Source organism: Diceros bicornis, chromosome 25 (genome assembly GCF_020826845.1).
Source record: "Diceros bicornis minor isolate mBicDic1 chromosome 25, mDicBic1.mat.cur, whole genome shotgun sequence".
Taxonomy (NCBI): Eukaryota; Metazoa; Chordata; class Mammalia; order Perissodactyla; family Rhinocerotidae; genus Diceros; species Diceros bicornis.
Genome location: NC_080764.1, coordinates 42,092,522 through 42,120,256, shown reverse-complemented (window position 1 = coordinate 42,120,256; position 27,735 = coordinate 42,092,522). Strand labels below are relative to the sequence as shown.

At 37.5% G+C, this 27,735-nt stretch overlaps 1 protein-coding gene across 3 annotated transcripts in view; it reads left to right on the top strand.

Annotated features, from left to right (window-relative positions):
• The first annotated feature begins 1,574 nt into the window (after positions 1 to 1,574).
• NAV3 (neuron navigator 3) overlaps positions 1,575 to 27,735 on the top strand; it is a 558,397-nt gene continuing 532,236 nt past the window's right edge. For all 3 annotated transcript variants that reach the window (XM_058568737.1, XM_058568736.1, XM_058568735.1), the window contains exon 1: positions 1,575 to 1,970. In XM_058568737.1, coding sequence (XP_058424720.1) covers positions 1,899 to 1,970 — 72 coding nt within the window. In that variant the 5' untranslated portion in view covers positions 1,575 to 1,898. The remainder of the gene's footprint in view (positions 1,971 to 27,735) is intronic.

The window sequence follows — 27,735 nt, the reverse complement described above, 5'->3', positions numbered from 1 at the left end:
CAAGGGTTGGTGAAAGAACGGCTAGACAGGGAACACTGTATGGAGAGGTACCAAAGGCAGTTCAGGAGCTGATTTTTCAAACACTACTGTCTACTCCATCATTTATTTTGTGCGTGGCCTGGCCTGTTTTGTGGGACTGGGGGGCTGAGTTCTTAAAGGAGCACTCTTGTGCTTGACCCTTGTGCTCACTCCTGGATAGCACAGTTTATGGGTCGTGTAAAAAGTGAAACCTCCTAAGTAAATAACGGGGGTGCTGAGGAATTGTTGAAGATGCTAGGAATGGTTAACCTGGCAAAGATGATACTTCAAGAACTGTCAGATAAAAAGGGAAATGAAAAACATTTTGTGTATCTTGATGACTACAAGGGTGTAAATAACTGCAAATGTACAGAAACATTCAGGAATGCAGACTTGATCTCCAAATTAGGAAGAACTATCTAAAGACTAACACTGCCTCAATATGGAAAGAGCTGCCTCCTGAGACACTAAGTTTCCTTTTGTTTAATGTATTCAAACAGTGGTTGGTCAATTATGTAAAGGGAATAAAGGGAATTATATATTAAGTCAATGGTTCCTAGACGCAGGCCACATCCCAGACTAATTAAATCAGCCTCTGGGGATGGGACAAGAATCAGTAGTTTTTGAAGCTTCCCGGGTGATTCCCCAATGCAGACAGGTTTGGGAAGCCCTGCCATAGAAGGAGGTTTCAACTCTTCAGGGGTTTTCCTGCATCAGAAGTGTCTAGAAGAGATGAAAATAATACAGATTTCCCAGCATTACCCTGTAGCTTCTGAATTAGCAGGGTTGGGTGGACCCCAGAAATCTATGTGATTAAAATTATTTCCAAAAGATTCAGTTTTCTAGCTGGATTTGGAAACCATTGGATTATATGACCTTTTTAAGGAAAATATCTTCTGCATTCATAATCCAGCAAGCCACTTGAGGAGCTCATTTATGGTATCCTTGTGGACAGGATATGTAATGTGGGTTGAGACACATATGTCTACGACAAAGAATTCAAAGGTGTCTGAATTCTGATTCTAGTCCTGTTGCTTACTCTCTATTCACTAGATTTACAAAAGTTGACTTACCCTCTCAATCTTAATCTCTTCATCTTAACATGTAGTAATGATAACCATTTTATAGATTCATTTTGAAGTTTAAATAAAATTATTTATAAGAAGTGTCAATATAGCATAGTGTCTGGTTATATTGGGCTCCTTTCTAAATTCTATAGTTCCATGAATGCTGAAATTAATGTGTGGAACCAAGGAGCATATACATGTATTTGATGAGTGTATGTGTATTACCTTTTGATTTTTAGTTTTGCTGTGCTGTGAATCCCTGATTTTAATACTCTGTTTTGGTTCAGGTTTTATAATTGGTATTTTAAAGGCCATAGGGGTAAAGAATAAGGCCTTTCATTTGCTATTACTTTTAAGTGAAATATAATCCATGCCTAAATTTTTTTCTGCATTGGACATTTCAGATAAGATTTTTTTCATTAATTTTACTATAAATATGGTGGGGGAAATTAAATGTGTGCTTATTTTTTTATCACAGGTTTACAGGAACTGTGTAATTATTTATTAAAATGGAAAACTGTGAAGAAAGAAAAAGATAGCAGTTGGAGTTAAAATCCCTGGATGAATATTTTGCTTTTGAGACGTCTGCATTTAAAAACGATATGCTCGTTTGGAAAGTTCTGGGAGTAAATTGCAAAATTCATTTCTTCCATTCGATCAATGGATTTTTTAATCATTCCTTGGAGTTGATGAAGTTCAGCGATGGTGTGTGATGGGAAATGTGGCATGCCAGTGTTTTCCTAGTGATTACATCTTGGATTAGTTTGCTGCATTTTTGAAGAGATTCCATTTTGAAGGGTAAGAACCTATGTGATGGATTTATCTTCAGAGATGAACAGACATGGGAAGAATCCAGTGAGCCACAAGCTAGAAGATCAGAAGAAGGTAATATAAATAAATTTGCTTTTGTTTGGTCCTTTTTGTTTATGCTTACAGAGAATTTTGTAAATTGAAAATGAATGTGCTTTAGGAGATAAAATAACATACTGTTTCCTGGAAGTAAATTCTGCCATATAGCCAAGTGTTGCTATGGGTCTGGATTTCATTACCAGTTGGTGGTTTTGTTTCTAAAGTCTTCTGAATTCTTCCCTCAATGGGTTGGCAGAGGATTCCACTGTGTTCGCTCACTCTTGACTTCACTCTAGTGACATGCTGGCCTGACTTCATGTGAACAGTTTTCTGAGATGTAGGGTGAGGTGTGAGTCATGGTGCCTCTCTGGAGTTATGGAGCAAGTTAGAGCTCTCCTAAAAGAGAGCACCTGCCCTGCTGCCATTAGAAGGCATAGTTGGTATTTGAAGTTCTCCAGTTTCATGTCCTTGGGGTACATCAACTTAAGCCTTCTCATTTTTGCAGCTGGCCTGGAAAGAAAGTCATGAGATAACTGTGAGCTTTGGTTTGACTCTTCATGTGTGATGTCACAGGAACCAATGGAAAATATCAAGAAAGGACTGTGCTACTATTTTTTAAAAAACAGGTTTAAAGAGCTCTTGAGTAAGAAGCTATGAACTGAATACTGAGGGTGGCACTTAAACCTTTTTTCCTGCCTTTTTGGAAACTCTTACCTGCTAAACTGCTGCACTCTAGTGAGAACCATCTAGAGAGCACTTATCAGAAGGATTGGAGATGGTGCCCAGGAGAGAAAGCCCACTCATAATGAAATATATTGTCTTTGTGGTGCTTTCATTGACTCCATTAGAACAGGAGAGGTGTGTGGGGACCCGGTGTCTAAGGCACAAAAGCAAGGAATAATGAGACAATGGGAAGGAGATTTTTAGTGAGACCTGGATCTAAGGGGCATGATTAAGGTTTGTTTTTACATCTATCTTAGCAATTTGTTTACTAGTCACTTTGTACTCCCAGAAGACAGCTAGCCCTGTCACTGTTTTGGAGGTAAGAAGTTTAGAACAGGTTGTACAGAGTCAATAGCGTGTTAATTTGTTCTGACATTATGACCACTGCCACTAGAATGAGGGCTACAGTAATCCTTTTGCATCAGTCTAGGCAGAAATGGATGGGTTATTTATGCCCAGTTTGGTTCATGCATTGGGTTTACCTGCAATATAAGTAAATCTCAGAAAATACTAAGTACTGTAAAATCCGGGAGGCCTGGAATCAATTTTCCCTTCAATGTGGATATAAATTTCTGCACAAATAAGTGTGTTACCAAGACTGCTGTTGGTGTTTCAAATGGTCAGCATTTTTATTTGCTGGCAGTAAGTGTGTTAATCCAAAAGAGATGGCAAGATAAGTGTCCATCTAAAGCATGTTCTGTAATTTCTTAACTACTAAGCAGACATTTAATCATTTTTCTTTATCCACATTTTTAAAATATTCTTAACCCTGATGGTAATTTGCCTACTGTATTAAGTGAGTGAAGAGGGAAGAGGGTAATAGGTAAGCAATTAACATTACAGAGTTCTAATTTTTGATAGTCCTGCTTTTCTGGCTGGAAACAAAAGTACCTCTGCAGGTGCTCTCCTTTCATTTCCTGAATAAGAGATATTTTCTGCAAACACAGAAGGATTGCAAGCTGAAGAATGGAACAAATTCTAAAAGTCATGCTGAAGGTTCCTAATGTGGAACTTTAAACAATTGTCTGCGATGACACTTAGTTCCCCCAAGCCAATTCCCAAAGGACTGTTTAGCTTGTAAAGAATAGCAATAGAGTTTAGAGAAACCATGGACAGCTATGATTCTGTGGGAAAATTGAAAAGACCAGCTTGGTGTTGCGGGACAAGAGGATATCCATTTGACTGTGCCTCACCTGCTAATCAGTAGGGAGAACGAGGAGGAATGAACATTTTCAATGTGGAGTATCAAAATGGAAAATGGGGTTCTAATGATTTCCTGGCCACCCAATTGGTGTGGGCATTTGCCTTGAATAAGCTAGAAACTCAGATATTGATCAGTCAATTGATCGATACTTAAGATTCAAATTTGTTCAGTGTCAACAGGAACGCTTAGTCTCAATGACAGTTTTGTGATTTATATTAAGGAGAAAAATGAAATGTAGCCTCAAATCTTTGTAGACTAAGCTCTGGGCACAGCCTTGCCACCACACAACTGCCAGTAGAGATTATAAGATCATTCATGTAATTACTTCAAGTGTTTGTAGTCTTTCATGATGAATTAATTTAACAGGCACAGTGTTTCACATCAGTGAAATAAAATGCATTTATTCTAACTCATGACTTAATTTGGAGGTGAAGCATCTTTTGGTATTACTGAAAAATGTGTTCCTTTCACAATGTTTGGCATGTGGGTGACATTCAAAACAAGATGCACTGAACTGGCTTAAATATATGCTCCTATTTTGAACACCGCACAACTGATTTCTTGTTTAGCCTCCAAATAGCTCACTAGCTTTTGTTCTTAATTTAAAATATGTGGATTTGTACTTATTATGCTCTGTTTCTAGGTAGAAATTGTTAGAACACTGAGGATGTGAGTTTGTGAGTATGTGTTTTATGGCAGTGAGTAGGGGAAGGAATGAGAAGAGGACATTTGTGGAGTGCTTCCTATATACCAGGCACACGCTTTGTCCTATCCGATTTAAGAAAATATCTCCCCACAAAGATAAAAGCTTTTACCTCCTTAAGAGATTTTGTCCTGTAAAAATAATGATCAGTTCTTCAAGAATATATATGCTAATAAAAAGAATATTTATACACACACACATGTTCACACTATTTTTCAAAATTAAAGAGTTCAAAAGTATGTGTGACTTCTTGGGCTTCTTTTAAGTAATACCTCATCACCAAACTAAATCTGAACAGAGGAAAACATACGTGAAAGTTAAAAGGTGTCATATCCACAATTCCTATCTGAAGTGCTCTTCGTTACGGATAAGCAGAGATGTGGATCTTATAGGAGTTGAGAATACTTCTAAGAATCTCAAATCAGCTTGGATTAATGTTGGGCTAGGTGGAATTCAATTGCCTTTTTGATTCCCTGATTTTTATCAGCAGAACTTTCAGTTAGTATTGGCTCATAATCCTCTTCTTGGCATTCAGCTTCCGGAATGTCCCAGATGGGGAAATTATCATGGCATCTCAAATCTCCTGAATGCCCATAATGAGGTGTTTTATTTTTGAAAACTTGAACTTTTGACCCTTCTTGGCTCATTGATTCCAGTGAGGTTGGTATATTGCTTTCCACGAATTTTATTGCTTTGTGGGATTATTTCTGCAAAAGCCCTCAGAACAGTGAAAGCCCAGTAGGTACAAATGTCACTTCTATATAATTAATTGTGACCTTGAACTGAAAAGCAGAGCTCAGATTTTTCTGTCAGTCTAATTGCAGCAGTTTGCAGATCAGACAGCCCTGGGACACTGCTTTATTGTTCCATGAATATTTTGTGTATTAAACCAAAGCATTTGTTATACTCAGCAGTTTACTAGGTACTGCTACACAGGGTAACAGGATACACAGTTTGAAATTATGGCAATGAAATGCAATCAATATTTAGTGATCCATTGAAGTAATAATAATAATTATTAGTATTATTTTTTTTGGTGAGCAAGATTGGCCCTGAGCTAACATCCGTTGCCAGTCCTCCGATTTTTGCTTGAGGAAGATTGTTGCTGAGCTAACATCTTTGCCAATCCTCCTCTACTTTATGTATGAGACACTGCAGCACGGCTTGATGTGCAGTGCATACATCCATGCCTGGGATCTGAAACTGCTAACCCCAGGCCACCGAAGTGGAGCATGTGAACCCAACCCCAACGCCACCAAGCCAGCCCCTGAAATTATTTTGTTTCTCTATTCTCTAAAACAAAAAGAGATGAGCAGTATATTGCATGTATGCAGGGATATTTACTTTTATGGAAATGTCTAAGATTGATGCTATTTCAGTTTTTCACTTCCTAAAATCATGTCTTTTACATGTTAGTTAGTCAGCATTATTTTCACACTGCCGTGCAAAAAGCTCAAGATAAATTTCAACACATCATGTCGTTCTTTCTAAGAGATGGCAATTATACCAGAAGTGACACACTCTGGGTGTAGTGAATAAGAGTATTTGAGATGTGGAAAATCATGTAAAATGAGAGAAATAATTGTATTAATTAATAGAAAAGGGGATGCTGATATGGAGAAAGCCTATTACTTTAAGGCAGTCCCTGTGATAGTGGGGACTTAAAATCAAGTTTAAGTGGGGAGTTAGAGAAAGTATCATCAGGAGGAGACAGCGAGCGCTTTATCAGTGTCTGCCACGTAGACTAGTTTTGTTCTTTTTTTTTCCCAATTGACATTAAACAGAGGTGTGGTCCAGGTGTGTATCTGCATGTGACTGTGTCTGGCTACTCTAATAATTTTACTGAAAACCTTACTCATTTATGCTTGCCAGTGCCTTACAGAGTAACAATGCTTTATCAATTTAAAGCTAGTCTAATTCTTTTTGTGTGTGTGTGCTGATTTTTTAAAAATTTAGACTGTATTTGTTGCATTTTCTTGCAGTGATGGTAAAATAGCATCATATAAGAGTAAAGAAGTGTGTTGGGATTATTCTCACAGGTGTTGAGGACTACGTGAAACTGTTTATGTTGGAAACTGATTAAAAATCTGTCTTTTTAAGGGAAAATATGAAGATAAGTCACTAAAGAAGAGAAGGCTTATGATAGATTCAGCCCTTTCACCCTTTGATCTTCCTGAAGGATGGACTCATTAAATGATGCTTTATTTTAATAAATCTGTCTGACTTCTTTTTTGTTAGTGTGTACCAAATATGTTAAAAGGACCATGATGGAGGATGAGGTTACTGAAGCAAAAATCACGTCATTTATTAATCTTCTGATCCTGAAGCATGACTGCTAATAAGAATGAATTGTACTAGAGGTTTCGACAAAATTGGTTAGTTATCCAGTTACTTATTATACAAACTTTTAATTTTTAAAATACATTGAGAAGCCATTCTGCAATGTTATTATACAAATCTGGAATAAATGTACAGACACAAATATGAATGTCAAGTTCACCAAGAGACTAGTACTGGAATTGTGGCATATTGTGATGTCAATTAAGACTGCCCCTAATTTCTCCCTCTGCCCCATCATCTTTTATAAAAGGATGCTGCAAACAGCTGTCTCACAGCCACTTTATCTGAAGTTCTCTAAGGATGAATTAAATAAAGTGAGCTCTTTTTCTGCTCAGAAGTAAATCTAGAAACTGCTCTCTCAGATCCGAACTTGAATAGAACCTCCTTTAAAACTTCGTCTATCATATTGTAGATGGTCATCAAATACACTTCTGGAAGTTTGTATGGCCACTTGCCTTTTTGTTCCTAGCAGCGTACATTTTCAATGTAAACAGACTTGGGATAACAGAAAGAACTGGAAATAGATAAAAGTGAATGCTGTATACCATGCTTCATGGTTCCATCCCTTTGTTTTAAACTAGACCATGTTCTTTTTCCTGATTGGTGGATTTAAGATGTCAACGGATATAATGACCACATAATCTTCATGTAGATAAACAGACAAATAGGCCCAAGATATATGATACTTAAGTTATGTTTTAAAAATTTTGAAGGCAGAATTATATGTAAGTTGTTATTATGGTTATTAGGTGTCATTAATTATGATCTCAAAGATGATGATAATGTTACTAATGCACAATGTTTAGTCAGTTTTAATTCCTATTTCTTCATAAATCCCTTCCTCTGTCTTGATATTAACATGTGAGTTCTTCTGCCTTTTATCATTTAATAAGGGATGACTAGATTAAGACTAATTGTTTTTCTTCTAAAATATTTTGAAAAAGTGTACATGCTCAATGCAGAAAACTTGGAATACACTAATGCATCAATTTGTTCTCATCTTTCTATGCATACATCATTAGATTTTTATATATTTATCTCTAGAATAGATATGCACATAACTTTTTAAAGCAAGTATTATAATATTTTGCATGGTCAATCATATCGTTGTCAGTTTCTTTTTAAGATTGTGTTAGTAAAGGGACTGGGACTTATCTTCATTTGACCATATAAATATATACATTTGAATATAATGCAGCCATTTAAGAACAATAGTTCAACCAGGTCCAATTGGCTCTCTTGAGGTTACAGATCAGTATAAACAGGTGGACTGAGGTTCTAGAAAGCTTACCTGCGGTAGCCAAGTGGTAAGAAGCTGTGAATGCATGCGAATATGCCATTAAAGAGTGTTGAGTGTCAAAATCAGGAAGATAGACTGCTGCTCATTTCCAAGGACCAAAGATTTGAGACAAATCACAAAATCAGAATGTGAGTTGGCACTATAATGGAGTGGGGAGCAGCAGCAAGAGGCGTAAGCAGAGAAAAAGGTCAGAGGAGTTGAGAGTGGGCTGACATGCCTGATTGGTTTCAGTGGACAGCAGGCTACCTGCTGGTGAGCAGAGCCGTCTGATTTAATAGCACCAGGACAGGGGGGACAGAATTTTTTGTATTTTCCTTACGTAGAGACTGACCAAATGTCTCCAAGACTGATGGTATTCAGTGAATACACAAAGCCTGGGAAAAGAGTTATATGAAACAAAGCAAATTTCATGACAATGTTATGAAAGCGGTAGACATAAGAAATTCTATCAATTTTATATGCAAATTTGGAAAATTTGAATGAGAAATAAGCAGAAAACCATCAAAATCTTTGGTCTTCAAAGTGTGTTCTGTGAAGCAGCAGTATCATTCTCATATGGGAGCTTATAAGAAATACAGAGTCTCAGGCCCCACACTAAACCTAGTGAATCAGAATGTGCATTTTAACGAGATCCCCGAGTGATTCTAATGCACAGCACTATTTGAGAAGCACTGCTCCGGAGACCATGTCTGAGAGGTCCTCGGGGATTAAGCTTTAGTTACCTACTGTTGTGATGAGATACGCTTTATTTTCTATCCCCTGGTTCCTGTTCCCCTACCTGACTCCCCTCTCAGTATTTCCTGGAATCATCAGCCAAATAAACTACTTTCACTTGAATCATTGTTTCAGAGTCTGCTCTGGGGAAACCTAAACTAAGACATTCTATATCTAGAGTACTGGAATCCGTACAATGTATTTGTTTCAATCAGCTAGTGTTGGATTCTATGTTAACACAGCTGTTTGGAATTTAAATTTTTCAAGAATTCTTCTGTCCTTTTTATTCATTCCTATTTTATTCTTGGATATCCTAACTGCATACCCAGACAGATGATAATATCAACACTTGTACAGTATGGCTGGGCCTGACTTGTACACACTGACTTGACAAATGACTCACTCATAGTATAGCTGCTGCCACCACCCACTACCACCCTGTTGTTGATGGCCTCTGCAGCTGAAACTGTCCCAAGCCGTTGATGGAGCAGCTGCCAGCACCTCTTTCCCTCTCCTTCCTTCACCCCATTCACAAACAAACAAAACATAATTCTGGCTCATTTATTGAATCTGGTGTTTGGGGTGAATTTTTATGTGAAATCCTATTCACTCCTCTTTTCCTCTGGGTTCCTTGCTGAGGAAGCTATATTTATATACACAAAACAGGGCTAAATTGGAACAAAGCACTAGCATTATAAAAAGAGTGTATGTATAAATGCTCCCAAACTCTCCTAAAAGCTTCTTTGAGAAGCTGTGGTGCCTTAAGTCCAGAAGCCAAATCTGGATTTTCTAGACTCTCAAAGCTAGAATCACAGCTCCACTGAGCAGACCTGAAAATACTAACCAAGTTAGTTGTGTGGATAAAGATGGACAGAGAGAGCCTGCCCAAAGAGGAGGACCCTTTTAGGTGAGCTTATCACAAATGAGCAATACAATGGAGAAAAATGGTGATGCCCATGACTCTGCCTTTAGCAGAAGGAAACATTGCCCAATAACAAAGCGTGGCCCACTATTTCACTCATGACCTGACCAGTCAGACTAGCAATGTCTTTGGGGGAATCTAGTAAATAGTCATGTAGTAAATAGTTAAGAGCAAAGAACCTAGAATAAGACTGCCTGAGTTTGATTCTTGACTCTGGCACTTTGTCAAATTACTCAAGTTCTGTCTTGTCCTAGTTTTCTCGTCTGTGTTATTTCATAAAATGGGAGTAGTGAAAACAATTATATATAAAGCATTTGGAACAATGCCTTGTGCCTAGAAAACACTCAGTAACTGGTGGCATTGAGGGCAAACTGGCGTTGGACATAGTCTCTCTTCTGTGGGCAGAGGCCAGAATGTGAGCTGAAGGGCAGAAGTGAAACTCCCTTCTCATCACTTGACTTCCTGTGAGGCCCCGGAAGTGCTAGTGCTGAATGATTTCTGGTTAGCTCCAATTACAGCAGCCCAGTTTAGACTTCTCTCTGTCATCTGCGTTTAACAAACAATTTAAGCACTCTCTAACACCAGGCTTCCCCAAAAGTGAAGGGCTTCTTTCTTTGGGAATGGGAACAAAACATACACAGACACACACACGCACACACACACACACAGATGGAAGTGGAACTAATCAACCAGTCCTCCACTCTCCACCCTAGCCCAAGAGTAGGATTTCCCTGTGGGTCTGAGCATTCTTTCCTGGTTTATATTGGACTTCATGTTGGTGGTTCATCTGAAGCCAAAGCTCAGCTTGCCTGTTTCCTGGAGAAAGTCGGAGGATATTTGGTGCTCAGGATATCTCATCCTAAAATATATATACCAGATCAACCACATGCGACTAGAGCTCAGCTCTAGAGCTGTTCAGAGAAGTCTGTGAGTTCAAAGACTATTTCCCTTAGGGTGATAACTTTGATAAATCAAAATTCTTTCTGGCCATGGCATGTTGACAAGTACAAAGTTAGGATTTAGAAAATAAATTTTTATTTAAAATGTATCATGAGTTATGGATAACTTTGTACTCTTTGTACCAAAGTTAGTAAAATCCTTTCAACTTTTCTGTTTGTTTGAAAATATGTATAAAACAACACAGGGGAATATGTTTAATGAGATGTGTTGCTAGCTTTCAAGGTATTTATAGTCTGGTAGCATATCTAGTTTTTCTGCCCCACTTACTTAAGCTTGATCTTCCTCCACAATGTAACTTGGGGATCAAGGGAGCTTAGAGGATTTTAGAGGAGTTAAGGGAGACTGACTTAGGACTGCAATTACTAGTCTTTTAGCTGCACTGGGTAGTTTTTTCAATTGGCCTGGGATCCTAAGTGGTGTTTGTTACATGATGTGTATGGGAGATATACTCACAATTTTGAACAACTGACTTAAAAATCAATTTTAGGACTCCATCCCATATGTATTGACTTTTCCTTGACTTAAATAAATTTTGTATATTCAATCATTTGTGCGTTTCAAAGACGAGCACAATTATTGTACTCCAACTTGAATCTGGAGATGTCAGTTCCAAGCATTAATACGATAAAAATAAGTACCTTTTTATCGTTTTTGGAATCTTTCTCCCTGATCAATTTTTCATATTTCATAGAATAAACTATCCTTTATAAATGCTTATTGACTCATATTACACTGGAAAGTGTAGTTGGTTAAAAATTCATTAAAAATGTAAAGTGTCATATTGCCTGTTTAGGAGCAACTTCTTGTGTGCGTTTTTGCATAATGGTAAAGTAGTTCCTTAGTGCCCGGTGATTGCATCTCTTGGCTGAGAATGTTCCACAGTATATTCAGAAGGCTGTACATATTGCTTACTATCTTCCAATTAACTAACCTGGTTTTGCTAAGTCATTGTTTGAGAGACGGAGATGGAGTTCTGGCCCACTCAGGTTAGTAATGCTGCTCTCAGTTGTTTTATATATTGTATTTTAGCATAATATTTTGTTTGAAGAAGGAGATAATCAATTTAAAATCAAACACAGATTTAAATGATACAATATTTTGGCTGAATTTAGTGTGTATTTGTGTATTTATGGAGTGCCTGGTAGTGCTCTGTGGTAGGGAACAATAATACACCTTACTATGTGACCTGCATTACTGATGAGTTGATTAATTTATACCCATCACCTCCCCCTTGCATATCAATATAGATTAGTCTCCTAACTAATATTCAAATAAAAACCTGTAGCTTACAAAGTACTTTTCCTTACACTTTTCCTTCACAATTTTGTGAAGCTGTTGGTCAGATATTCTTTATATACATTCTAGGGACAGACTTGCCCAACGTCTGAGAACTCACCAGGTCCGTCTCTCAAACAATGACTTAGCAAAACCAGGTTAGTTAACTGGAAGATAGTAAGCAATATGTACAGCCTTCTGAATATACTGTGGAACATTCTTAGCCAAGAGATGCATTCACTGGGCACTAAGGAACTACTTTACCATTATGCATTTTTATTTTGCTTAGTGGTCTGTGATTTTATTTAAAAATTTATCCACCTATGTTTGGCACATTTTCTATATGTCTGGAAATTACACATCACATCATTTCTCTTCTTTCTTAAAAACATCTAATTTATTAATGTGTTGTTAAAAATCTGTTTGAAGGATATACATCTACAGAAGACTTTTCAGTTTTTCTATTAAACTTTTATGCCACATGAGTCTGAGTATGATATGTTTGAGAAAATGTTTTCAAGAGCTACTCCCAAAATGGCTCTGAAAAGAGGTGAAACATGAGAGTCCAGATTTGGGAAACTGCCAGTCTTCGTTGGCATTAACTCTAGTAGGGTCACATTAGACTTGTCACATTTGGAAACTTATTCAAGGTTCTCCATTCATCTTATAAAGGGTGACTGATTTCGTAAAATTACATCATGAAGCTTCATTTAATTGTTAGGAAAATGCGTTGTAAGGAACGCAGGTTACATTTAAATTTGCTAGGCTGCACAAGGAAAAATCATCGTCGGTCTGCACAGGGAGGGCCACACTCCATCTCAGCTGCTCAGTTTTGCCAGCTCATCAGCCACCAGATAACTCACAAAGCTTGGCTACCTGGTCTCCTGGCTGTGCCAGTGACACATGTGAGTACATGCATGGATGTGAACTGCCGTGCTCTCCTGGTGTGAGGCAGGATGTTCTGTTGGACCACATTCACGTTCAGAGTTTGCTCATCATGGTGGAAATGAACAGGGAGTGGGCCCCTTCTCAGAGCCCACTTGAGGTGGGATTGCTAGCCATTTCAAGGCATAGCCATATCATTTTTGAGAGCATACTAAATAATAACGTAAAATAGATATGTGCCCATATTTGGACCTAATTTACAGTATGTTTGATTTGTCTGATGCAAAGTGAAGATGAGAATACTGTTCTATATAAATGACCCTTTTGATTTTCTACTTTGATAAATATTTTTATATGGTACTTTGGTTATAAGCATCACATTTTCCTAATGTTTGTGTTTTCACACATGCCACTAGCTGTAGGGCACTGATCAAAATGTGCACATTCAGTTCTGAGGGAATGCTGCCTCTTAAGAATGTGACTGAACCCACATGAATTCTCCTGCTCGCTTTTTATATTTTGCTTCTGGTAGTTAATTTTATACTTTATATTTTTCATTAAAATCAGATGTTCTCTTTTGAAACTCTTACTGGCTGCTTGATTAAACAACATCGTTAGATACAGCGTGGTAGTTTTACCTCACGCTATCTCAGTTAGAAGGGCCTCCATCTTTTAACAGTTGCTAGTGTTGGCAAATCGTAATGTTTGCAAAAAACAGATAAACAACACCTTGTAAGTACATGTTATTTTCTAATTAACATTGGGAAAAGATTTAGGGTTAAATCTTAAAAACAACGTGAACTTCATAATTAATGTCTTAGTCTGCTTAGCTCTGTAAAATATTTTTATATAATTATGAACTGATGCAGTGATTTCCACATTGCTTTGGGGGAAAAGTACAAGATAATGTTACATAAAAATGTGCCTTCACATTTGTGTGGCACTTGCCATTTAACAAATGTCTGTCACATTCATCCTCAGGTACTAAATTAGTGGTTCACGTAAATATATGACGGAGTATTCATGGGTATAACAATGATTTTTGAAATGCACAGTGCATCCAGATTTATCACTCACCTTCCTAAAACCCTTCAGTGACTTCAGTGCATTTAGGGTACAATCTGAACCCCTTAACATGGCCCAGAGGGCTCTGCATAATCTTATTCCCATTCCCCTTCCAACCTTGTGTCCTGCCACTGTTTCTGTCATTCTGTTCCAGCCATATTGGTGATCTGTCTGTAAGTTCTTTGAACCAACCAAGGACTTGCTCACTTCAAGGCCTTTGCACTGACTGCTCTTTCTGCCTGGAGTACTCCTTGCTCTACTTTTTGCATGGATGGCTTCTCATCATTCAGGTATTGGGTATTAATGTAATTTCCTCCAGAAAGCGCTCCCCCATCCACTCCATCACTATATTCTGTTATAGCACCCTGTTGATTTTCTTCTTAGCAGTCATTTAAATGTGTCCTATTACCTGTGTGTTTGCTGCTTCTTTACAGTCTGCCTCTACTAGGTCAGGGATGCTGTCTCGGTCATCATTGTGTTGGAAACCTTGCGTATGATACAAATTCAAGAACTCTTGCTATGAAACAAAAAAGAAAACTCTATGTGAGTCAATAAGTGATCATTTATTCAGCAAAAGTTTAATGAGCACTTACCAAATTGGAGTGTAATTTCTGATCAAAAGCTAAAGAAAAAAGATAAACATTCATCTTGCTCCAAAGCAGCTCTCAGGCTAGTATACCATTAAATAAGAAAATAGGAAAACTTTATCTCAAGAAAAGGGCTTTGTGGTTAGAGTAAATGCTCATGAGTATTCTCTGCCTATAGATACCCTTGGGTCTTTATTTCTCCCTATGAGGGAAGAAAGGAACTTTCAAAGCATTGACTATCTATGCAGCCCCTACATTTTCCACTGGCTTTCTGAGGCCTTCCAACTCCCAAAGGTGAGAAATATGATAGGTTTAAAAGTATTACGGTTTTCATTACAAATTACCTAGCTATTTATTTATGAATTCATCCATGATATTTTATAGGCAGAAGTGATGGCATCTCTAGGGTTTAAAATTTTGGGGTACTGACTGATACTGGTATTTATGTGATATTTGGACTCTCTCTAGATAGGATGCACCGAAAATTAAAATTATTTAACATTTAAGATTTGATTGCTTTTCCCCACAAATGTCGGGTAAAAGGATGGTCAAATTTTATTTACATTTTGAAATAATGTATGCCCCCACTTACCATATTAGCATAGACACTAGTATCAACTTCTTGAGTGGTATTCAAGAGGTCTGATGATACAGTTGAAATGGGGAGGGGCAGGGTCAGTCCTGTTTACAGATCCAAGTAGAGATAAACCCCAATCTCCCAGTCCACACCATTGTTTTTTGCTCCCAGATGGTGCTGACAGGTGGTTCTTCATAGCCTCATTGGTGATGCCCAACAGTTGCTGGTCCAGGATGTTCTCTGAGAGAATATGATCCTGCTTCCTAGGGCTAAGCTGGACTGTACTTTTGCTACTGTCACTGAAGTGTTCAATGATCCTCCTTTTCAGGTCACATACATACCCACCTCTGAGGTATCAGCTGGCATCAGGGGCACTGCCTCAGACCTATTTCCAGGGTCTCTCTTCTCCAGGCATTTACCTTTAGACATGAGCCATCATTTTTCTTCTATCAAACACAATGAGCTTGATTATACTCTCTTTACCTGGGTAGTGGGCTTCTAATAAAACATCCTTGTACCCTACACAGAGTCAATTTCAATGACTCCAAGGTAATTTCCAGCAACTCTCTTGCTAAGGAAAACACAAAAATGAAAACAAAATTAAATTATTCTCTGATGAGCCGTACTACTATGTAAAGTACGTGATGTCAATAGATTTGTTGATTTCCTTACCTCTGAAATAGTATGCATGTCCATTCTTAAAAACTTGCTGTGATGTTATAATTTATACTGACCCCCTGTTCCTTGTACACAAATTCTATTCTGTAAAGTCTTATAATATTGATTGGCCAAAAGTATTAAGATTGTTTCCTGGAAGACTTTATTTTTGGTGCTTAGGAGAGCATTTTCCCAGATAAGAAAATGTAATCAGTCTTTTATATGCTTGTTTATATGGCTAGATTCTTTCCAATATTCAGAAAGACGAGGGGTCCATTAGGACACACTGTTATTTTACTTTTTTCTCAATGATAATGGGCTTTTCATACTTTTGTTTACAAACATAATTAAAAATAGGCTTTTGTAGAGAGGAACTTAATTCTAATAGAATGCTGATTAACTGAAGTGTTACTTAGTTTTTTCTAAATGGCTTAGAGAGCACCTGATAGAAATTTAGGATTACTTTCAAGAGAAAGTAAAGCTAGAGAAACTATTGCAAAGTAAAAACCAGAGCTTAGAAAAGATTTGAATGCTGTGTCTGTGCTTACTAATACCGTATCCACTAGCCACAGTAGCTATTACAATTTAAATTAATTAAAATTAAATGAAGAATTCAGTTCTTCAGTTGCACTGCCATATTTCAAGTGCTCAATCATCACATGTGACTAGTGGCTACCATATTGGACAGCACACATATACAATATTTCGATCATACCATCAGAAAGTTCTGATGGACACAGCTGCTGAAATGTTTTCCTGGTTAGAATGCAATATAGGATGGGAAGGTAGGGGAATCAGAGTTGGTTATACCAGTGAAAGTCAGAGGAACAAGAGCAGTTTGTCTTCTCTTCAGTGCACAAAATTGGAATGGGGGCCATCGTCGTTCCGTGATGAAGAGGACAATGACCTTTTCTCCTGCCGTAAATTTGGTCGAATAAAGTCTTTGAAGGGATCTTAAAGGTCAGTTAGACCGATTACTAAATTGATATTTGTACTGTTTATGTTGCTTATTTTTGCTTACATGGAATAACCCAAAGCTGCCTACCTTAAGACGCAATATATATTGAGCAATGAGTGAGATAACCAGTTTTGCATTATATATAAAGAAAAAATTGAATTATCATAAGTTATTATCCATAATAAATGATTTGATAATAAATGTTCACTACTGAACTAACATGAAGACTTTCCAAAAATGATTTCCATGATCTCACGGGGAACTAAATGCTGTTTCAAATCTTAGAACACAATAAGGTCAGCCAACAAATTAGTATCAGGGCAAAAGGATTGAGGTCAAAAAAAATCTTAAATACTTACAAAAATGCATGCATAATATTTTCCATCATTTTAGAAAATTATTTAAAAATGTGTATCCATTTATATTGTAGTTCAGCTCATCTGTCATATGTATTTATTGTCTTCTTGCCAAATAAGATCAACAGAGCCGTGTTTCCTAAGCTCCTCTTGTACAGAAATTTTACTACAGCTAGAACAAGTAAAATGTTACCCAGTCAGCCAAGGCGTCATTAGTTAAATTTGTGTTCGAGGCAGTGTTGGTCCAAAACATGTATTACAGAAGCCTGTTTTCAGTGAGGTAATATCAAACACTTTAGGTACAAAATGTAAAACAAAAGGGGCCTCAGAAAAGCTTGATGAAACCATTATATTCATTAAAAATGATAGAATAGCATGGAGTTCAGCCAGCCCTGGTGGTCTGGTGGTTAAGATTTGGCGCACTCACCACTGCAGCCCGGGTTTGTTTTCTGGTTAGGGGACCAACCCCACCACCGTCTGTCAGTTGTCATGCTGTGATGGCTGCATGTTGCTTTGATGCTGAAACCTATGCCACCGGGATTTCAAATACCAGCAGGGTCAACCATGGGGAGGGGTTTCAGCGAAGCTTCCAGACTAGACAGAGTAGAAAGAAGGATGTGTCCACCCACTTCCAAAGAAAATGGCCTGAAAACCCTGTGAATAGCAGTGGGGCATTGTCTGATACAGCGCTGGAAGGTGAGAGGATGGCGGAAAAAGACTGGGCAGGGTTCCGCTCTGCTGTCCGCAGGGGCGCTAGGGGTCAGAATCTACGGCACTAACGGCAAAGCATGGAGTTTAAATAATAATACAAATAAGATACATGAATGCTTAATTTATTAGGAATGTTAAGTCTTAGTAGGCTGTTCCATGTAATAGAATAGAATTTTAAAGCTAAAAAGAACCTTAGAGATCACATAGTTCACTCTGAAAGTGAGAAATCTGAGGCCCAGAGTGGCCATGTAACTTTCTCAAGGTCATACTGCTGGAGAGTGTCAGAACTGTGACCAAAGACATAGATATAATAGTTTCAATTCCATCAAGTAGATTGTTTTTAAAATCAAGCCGTCCGTTATAATGTTTAATAGCTTATAATTTTCAATGTTTTTTAAACACAAATTTGTATACACTGTTCCTTCCCAAATTTAACACTCTCAGAGAAGCTTGTCTTGATGTTATGAGCTAATACGTGTTACTGTTACATTTGACGAGTGATAGGCTGGGAACAACCCAGTAGAGCGCTTGAACTGAGCTTCATTTGCCATCTCTTTGGCACTTTCAGACACTGGTGTTCACACCCACCTTGTGTTGTAGTTCTTCGTGGATAGCTTTCCTTGTACCCATGAGGGTTCAGGCACTTAAAATCCCAGGTCTTAAGCATCTCTAAATCCCCAGTGCCTAGCACCAGGTCTAGTGCAGACTACCTACTGTGTTTGTTGAATGAAGAATGAATGATCATAATCTCCTGTCCAATAAAGATCTTATTTTGATAAGTACTTATAAAAAATAATTCACGTGAAAAGTTTAGATCTGAGTTGTAGAAATACCTTTTTTCTAAAAGAAAAATCATAATTTTAATACAATATTGCTTTTTGTTTGATGAGAAAAAAATAGCTAATTTGATTTTCAAATTTTACATCTCTTTTGGAATAGAGTTTTAGCTGGTTCTCTGGATACTGAGCAGTAGTGCTGAAAGTGGTGGCTGTAAGTTAGGACTGGGCACAGCAGAATAAAACCTGGGAGTGACCGTTAGGAGCAAGCTGAAGAGCTGATCCAGATGGGGGTAAGCCAGAGCTTTCAGTAAAGACAGCACAGCATCCAGGAACCTGAGCTTCTACAGATGGTACAGGAGCAACAAGCCCCGTCAAATCAAAGTAGCCTGGACTCACTGAGGCTGGAGATAAAGGATCTAAATACTGAGACAAAGACTGCTGTAGGAAGGAAACATTCTATAATTTTTCCCCTGCAGGAAGATCTTGGTAGCATGAAATAGTAGGAAAAACACAGGCCTTGGAAAGAGACAGACAGTAGTTCAAATGTGGGCTCCCTCACTTAATAGCTCTGTGAACTTGGTTCAGGGACTTAACCACGCTGAGCCTCAGCTTTCTTTGTCTGTAAAATGGGTTTGTAACATTAGTTCCCCTTTCCAGAACATGGCCTGCTCAGAGACTACTGGGCAGGAAGAATTCTCTGACATGAGGAAAATATGGATGCTTTTTTAAAATTACTTTTATTATCTCTGTTTTGTAGATGACAATCGTAACACTAAGGGTTCCAACAAATATATTGGACGTCATCTTAGTAAAAAGGAATCTGCAAAAGTACACTTTCTTAAAAGAAAATTTGCAGATAATATTTGTCCATGCTTGGATCAACAGAGTATGTGTGTCTATGTATGCCTGTGTATATATACATATATATACACACAATGTCTAGGTATATATAGGCACACACACTGTAGGTATGAAAATGTGAATATCTGAAAATGACAGCTAAATTTATAATCAGATATCATATGTAACAAAAATCAGTCACCTGATTTAAGGTATAAAAGTATTATATTTGGGATATAGTTAAAAAAAATTAAAATTATACTCTTCTTGGAAATCATTTTCCAATGTTCTTATGGAATGAACTTCTTCCTGTTTCTGGACTCTTGTGACACTTATTTAAGTGGTATGTAGGGTGGTGAGGGATTGCTGTTGCTAAAGTCCTGTAATTATGAAAGAGAATAATTGTCCACAGGCTACTGAGAAGGACCCAAAACCCTTGTCCCTGACAAAGATGTCAGTGGTGTCTAGAGAACAGAGTTTTAAGTCATAGTTGACTGGTTTGAACTTTACCATCAAAATACAAAGTCCCTTGTTGAAGCCTTAGTTTAAAATAATTTGTTTTTTTACATCAAAACAGTATGAAGAACTATGATATGGGACATCTTAAATTGACTCTGAGTTGTCTATCAAGTACGTCTTACAAAGAGTAGAGGCTAAGAGCACGACTCGAGTCAGGCAGGCTGGGTTTAAACGCCAGTTCTGCTCTTTTCTAGCTGCAGCACCTTGATCAACTTGCTTAATCTCTTTGTGATTCAGTTTCTTCATCTGTAAAATAGGGACAATAATTGTCTTTTCTCTGTCGAGGAAAGGTTGTTGAGAACATTAAGGGAGATGCTCATGTAAGCTTGGAACAGAGTGAGCATCTAGTAAGGATTAGATTTTTTGGTTACTATAATTCCTGGATGATAAAGACTAAAACAATCATGAAGCTCTACAGGGAAGAAAAAGCTGTCTAGGTATAGAGTAGAGTCATCATTCCAAAGATAAATGACAAAGAATTCCGGGAAGGAGTTGTGTTCCTGAGTCTGCACTTGGCGCTTTATTTAGGTCAGGTGATGGTGGAACACGGATGGCAGGAGGACAGGACTGTCGATGGCTCATCAGTGATGGGCTAAGGTCCTAGCCTGCCTTTTGCTCGAGCTCTCCATGATTAGGATGAAAAGACTTAAGAGGAGATTCCCCAGCAGGGGGAATGAAGTTTAGACCTCACACTTGTGGTTTTAATTATTTATATCAATGTACTCATTCATGGAGGTTGAACATCAAGAGTTTATGCGTAGAAGCTTATATGGAATTTGTGAATAGACACAGAATTTTATATCGATTAACAGAGAAGGTTGCAAAGCCCTACAGGTCTGGGTATGAGAGCCAACATTACTCCTTCTTTTCTATGCGGTCATAGCCCTTTCAACTTCAGTTTATTCATCTGAAAGATGGGTTCGTACTGATACCCACTTCATTAGATGGCTGTGGTAATAGGGTGATAAGCCATGACAGCATGAATCCCATTGTATGGTGCTTACCGTGTAAGGATGACTCAAGGAAAGAGGAAGAAATAATATTATCAGACAGGCAGTGGTGACTTATTTAATTGGTCCCTCAGAATGCTGCTAATTGTCATACGACTGGAAAATTAGGGGAGGAGGTAGAAAGCATATGAGATAAATACTGTTCTTCTCATGTGTAGTTGTTTTACCTAAATTAACTGCTCATTAAAATCACTGTCATCTTAATGAAATCCCTCAATGAATCATTTTCAGTTTGAACCTTTATTTCCTATAAGGGAAAGTAGTGATTAATTTAAAAATTGGTTACTTCCATCCATCTCAAATAGATTGAAAGATATTTGTCTATTTTATTTATTCTTATGGATAATGGGATAAATCTTATCAGCCAGATTTCCTTTGTAGGTTTTTAGGATTATTTTCTATGGGAAACTTCACAGCATGAGAAATGCACATGATGTTCCTTATTTAATTATTTTGTACAAACTCTGAAGTTGAAAATATTTATGGAAAGTGTATAAAATACACACTCAATAGTGTCAACTCTACACAGATTCAAGAAGCTGGTGCTTGGAGAATAACTAACTTCGTGAACTAGCCAATAGAGAGAAACTGAGTGATCAGGAAACCTTATACATATCAATTTGATCAGCCATATACTGGTGTGTCAGTTGATTTCAAAACTATTTAAGCATATAGCAAATCATTCTAGATTTGCAGATCTAAAAATGAGTGCACCAGGAGGCAATCCTATATAAATATAAAAATATATGCACATATATAAGCTTGGATTTATGTATGTGTAATATATATGTTTCTATACATATGTATGTATATATATATCCAAATGATACATATGTGAATAAATACAATATCATGTTTAACACTGGTGAGAAAATCTACCCACTTTTTAGTAAAATATAAAGAATGTTATGAATTTCTGAGGTGGTGTGTGAATTTTTCATTTTGTTGAAGCAAGGCTTCTGAAATAGGATTCAGTGGTAGGTTGCTGCATGTTGTTAGAAACTAGAAATTCTGGGTCTCTTGATGGGTAGGCGCTGCACGTGCTTTGCACAGTGTCTGGCTCAAAACGAACTTTGGATCCTGCCTAGCTCATTGGGCTTTCCTCCCAGGTTTCCTGATCAGAAAATTGAAGGCCAGCTGCTGCCTGTCATTAGGAAGCTTAGTGAAAGTCAACATGGTGCTGGAAGCTGGTTGGGGCTGATGGGGCACTGTTCACACTCTGACTGAAGGGTCATCTAGAGAGGGGCTTTGCTAATGCTGCCTAGGACTTGCTGCATCATGTTTCTGCTCTAAAGCAGCCCCAGAGAGGTAGTAGACGGTTTCAGAGTGTTCTGTTGTTGTAGATAAATGTCATATCTGGGGACTTTTTGAACAAGATTTGGAATGAGAGAATGGTCATTCTTTGGTCTCATGTAAACATTATTATGGCTGAATCAAGAGATTCTCTTGATTCTCTGAAGCTTTAATTGAAGTAGCTCCCTATCCTTTCCTTGCCAACAGGGGTCTAATCATCCCCCCCCAACCTTTTTTGTAATATAATAAAGCTTCAAGGGGTGATTTATTTTCTGACCTTCCTTAAGGAAGATAATCACATTATGCCCTGTAGCCTAACAGTTGTTCCTAGTCGTTGTCTGTTATCTTCGTTGGTGCTGCTACATGTACTGTACTTGTTCACATACGCTAAATTGCTAAACTCTCCTAAATTCCTCTAAACATTTTGGCTGAATGATTTCCTCTGGCAGTTGATTACCCAGGTTGCTGATATACTGGGTATTCTGCATTTGTCCTCCTTTCATCAAACCATTTCATACAATGTCATAGTTTTGTTTAGCAAAGCTTATTGAATTAAAAAAAAATGCTGACATTTGAATGGAAAGGCCAGAGGGCTTAGGAAATGCCAGAGGAGTTCTACAAATATCCTTTCTCAGTGGCCTAGACAATTGGGATCTAATTCTTCTCGGGCAGCAGATGGAGGTGGTAAAAACGGAGCTTCTAAATGGCAGAGTCTCTGAGTTAAAGGGCTTGGTGCCGAGCCGTGCAAACAGCCCAGTTGTTTTCCAGCCTGCAGCGAGGATGGAAGCCAGCTTTCAGAGAAGACTGGGCCTGTCAGAGAAAGAGACACCCAAACGGCCCTTGGGTGTCTAGAAATGATGATGGTTTAAAAAATAATGGATCTGTTGAAAAGGAATACCAGCGTTACACCAACACTATTAACACTCATTAACTCTATGAGCATGTGCACATGACGCGTGCGTGTATATATTTTTATCCCTTAGGTTTTAAACCGTATAAAGTTGATTACGTCTTATTCTAGTACATTTAATTTCTCTCTCTCACCCCCCATTTTCTTCTTCTCTCTCTGTCATCTCTCTTCCTCCCCCTCTCTCTCCCACTCTCTCTCTCTCTCACTCCCAAACAGCCAAAGTGTTATATGTTTTTGTGACATTTTAGGGGGAGGAGGGTATTTTGGGTGGAAGAAAGAGGAATTAGAGGTTTATAGCTTGTTAAATTGTCAAATGTCTTAATGCTCTTTTCTCAATATTTTGCCCCCTCTGTAATGTCACATGATTCTTCTACCTTTGCAATATTGAGCATATGAAAATACATATATACTAGTACAGCTTCTGTCACATGTTTAGCTACTAATTTTGGAATAAATTTTACATAATTTATATCTTTTCTCGTTTTCAGCAGATCTACTTAATGCCAATGACTAACAAAATCGTAACAGAGAATCTTACTAAGTCCCTATGATGTTGGAACAACAACAAAAAAGACACTAATAAATTTTGTCTTCTAGAAGAGGAATTTTGGTATTATCTCACACATTCACAATTGCAGACACTTTATTTAATAATTCTTATTGTCCACAGGGGAAGTGGGGGTGGGAGGAAGTAGCTGGTCTACTGTATTGAAAATATTGTCACGGAGAAGAGAATATCCACTCAGAATTCTATAATCGTCTTCTATAATCATCTATCTGTGCCAAGAAAAAACAGCTTAGCCCTTCTTCCAGTGTTTAAATAAATGTGCCCAATTATTTTAACCAGTTTCCACTGACTTGTCAGAAATCCTTGTGTATAATAATGGTTTGCGGGCAGCAAGACTGGAGAGAAATACTGTACAGTAATTGATTTTGTTCGTTGAACATCTGGCAGAACAGCCTGGGTATTTACTTGGAAGGAATGTTCCCCAACCGGAGAAGTTCGCTGTTGGGTTTTAGGGCACTAAAGTGCCAGGTCAGGCTGCTCTGGGCATAAAACACATAGATGGCAACAGGCAAGTGAGTCCATAAAAGAAAATGAGGAAGAGCTGAGAAACTTTCACACACGGATTGAAGGATAGAGCACATTTTTCCCAGGACCTCCTTATAGAAGTTCAAAATGGAAACCAGGCGGTATACAGTAGGATAATTGTTTTGTTCATGATTTGTAATTAACTATTCTATTTTTTTTAATGGAGTTTTGCTTTAATAAATGCCAGTACGGAAACCCAATTATGAGAAAAATAGAATTCATTATCAAAATATAATACTTTCAAAAGTATGTCTATGGTATAAGATCCTACTGACTGGAATGCAGTACTGATTATAATAAGTACTGTCATTTGGCTCATTTCTTACATAACTTGTCTGGCATGTGTATCTGTACGTTGGGTGGTTTACTTATTTTTCTCTTAAATGTACAATTTTCACAACAATGGAAAGTTTAGATGTTCTCTTTCCCCCTAACTGATGTTTCTAAGTGGGCTATAAGTTACAGATTGTGCTTGGGACGGTAAGATGTTTTGAGTATTTTTGTTGTTTATTCTGAGAATCTTGTAGTAGCATATATTTTCTTGTGGGACATTAAAAAAAATGTTTTCCAAGGAAATGGTCAATTGTACTAAACGTGGATGGTGGGATATGTTGGCATGACCTCCTTATTTGTATTCCTCAAACTGCAGCAGTTAACTCATTGTACCCGCTAAGAGGGACTTCCCGATAGACTGAGATTGCCTTGTGGGTAAGAATATATCCTAACAATTTTTATATTGTAGCCTGGTTACTGACATATAGTAGATATTAAGTGAATACTTATGGAACAAATCCCTCTATAATTTATATTTATTTTAAGCACATATTTTATCATGCCAAACAAAAGTTTATGGAAGAAATAAACCGTTGTATAGAAATGTGAAGTATATTTTCTTTGTGTGCATATGTTTAACTTGAATATTTGTCATATTCACATAGTTCTAAATAGTTCTTTCTATGACAGATACATTTGTCTGGCAGATAATAATAAGAAAGAGAAAAGTTGCACTGAATTTTAAAATTGTTTGTCTCAAATAGGGGGAAATTTACCTTAAGAACACTGGAGATTCACTGGATTTATAGTTTTTATTCAATTGCCTGGTCCATCCTGGCAATCTCTGAGCAACATGTCATTTCAGTCAGGTAACTAGTGACTAAAAGGTTGGGCTCCGGGGCCCGGAAAATCTGGGTCCAAATCCCGGCTCTACCACTTTGCCGGCTGTTTGACGCTGGACAAGAGGCTTGATCTCACTGAATCTCTTGTACTCAATGGGAATAATAATAGTATCTGCCGGACAATTGCTGGGAAGATAAACGAGGCCATGTGTATAAAGCCTTTAGCAAGTGTGTGATGCATGGCGGGAATTCAAAAAACGGTAGTTTGATTATTTGAATAGATCAAATTAACTGTTTTTATTTTGTACAGACTCTGGATTTGATCAAAGTTTAGCCTTTTGGCAAATCCATCTTAATATTTATTGATGGATAGATTGGAGCATAAATATTTTACCCTTTAAATAATAGTAAAATAAAATTTAAATGTAATGCTACCAGGGCATAGAATTCACAGTTATAGTTTCTGAGATATCAAGTAAAATTGCATAACATTTTATTCTCAGATTTATTTCTGAGAAGCACATGTTAAGGCAGTGTCACAGATTATAGAGTAAGAATATTTTGTTTTATCTGTGTTCTTTCAAATTAAAGATCAGTTAATCTATTCATGAAGCAATCATTTCCAGATGCTGCAGTAGGTGCTGAGAGTAGAGGATGTAAATGACACTTTCTCAGTGTTCAAGGCTCAGAGACTAAGAGAGAAAAACATTTTAATACAGTAGTCAATGAAACAAGAGAAGCTTGTATAATGTCCAGAGGTAACATGGGGGAAGGAGTGATTAACTATTGAAGCCACTATAGGTGGCTTTTTGGGGGGGGGGGGGACAAAGTGACAGTTGTGTTTGAAAGTGCAGAGACCTGAACTATGTTGGTGTGTTTTGGCGTCCATATGCAGTTTGACTTTGCCAGCAAGTCAAGTTAATAGGTGAGATGGAGAGAGGTAAGATGAAGTTGTTAGTAAAAGTGAGATCATGAAGGGTCTTATAGTCAAGGTTTGGCTACTTCTCTGTGCATCCATTGATTCCATTCTCTGCCAATTCAAGAGCATAGAATCGTGATCGCCTTCTTCAACTCAGAGAGCAATATGCTGACGGGGATCTGTGTCCATCATTACTCTAAGTTTGGCTCAAGGTGTATGGTGATATATAAAATGTAGTGTGGAAATCCTGACAAACTCTTTCAAGGTGACAATTAGTAAGAGTGAAATGATATTTAGGGTCTAAAGTAACAACTCCTTTCTTTAGCCTGATCTCTGTTAGGATCAGTTGGACACCAGCAGTGCGCTATGTTCCCATATCAAATTGTACTGGCCCGTATACAGTACTAGTCATATGATATGAAATGACTTGTTTTTATGACCGTCTCCTCCTCTAAACCGTGAAGTCTTGATATCCCCGGTGCACATAGTGATTATGTATGTGATTAAATTTTAAAGAATCTTGAGTTACTCAATTGTATTTTTAAGGAGGAATTTTAGTAGACTTTTATTCAAAATTCATTGAACAGATCTTGGTTGTTGGGCACTGTCCTGAATTCTGGAGATATGAAGTTGAAAATACATGCTTTCCGGTCTCAAATAGCTTCCAATGTCTGTCCTCTGATACATGCAAGCAGTTGAAATACAATAAGAGAACAGAGATGTGTACAAAATGCAATAAGATAAAGCTGCACTCAGATCGGCTTCAGATGATCAGAAAACTTTGACAGAGGATGTAACATTTGACCTGGTAGCAAGATATTTGTTTTCAGGTGAGAATGCAGGGGTGGATTGGGAGTTCAATGGTGGAGTTAGTCTTGGAAAGGAGAAGGAAAGCCTCTTTACATCTCTGACCAAGTAGAAGAAGGAAAAAGGGAAAAGGTGGGAATAAGCCAGGTGCAGATGGAATAAATTTATGAGAAAGGCTCTGAGCACTGAAGAAATACATGCCTGCTAACCATTGCGTTTCTGTTGTACAAAAATTCATGCTCTCTTCCTATAGATAGCTTAAAATTAAATATATATATATATATATAGCCATATATATCCATTGTTAAAAGTTAGACTATTCTTTACAGAATCTTATCTTTGAATATATTTTTATGTACATCTTCAGCATGTCTGTGATTATATTATACCTGCTATTTTGTCACTGGAAATTTTCATTTCATGGTAAAGTGTCCATTTTTAAATAGGTAAGTGTTAGTCTACAACATCATTTTAAGTGGTTGAGTAGTCTTCTTTTTATGGGTGTATCCCGATCTATGAACCATTTCATTATTGTTGGGAATTTAATAGTTTCCATTTTTATTTGCGACAATTATACAT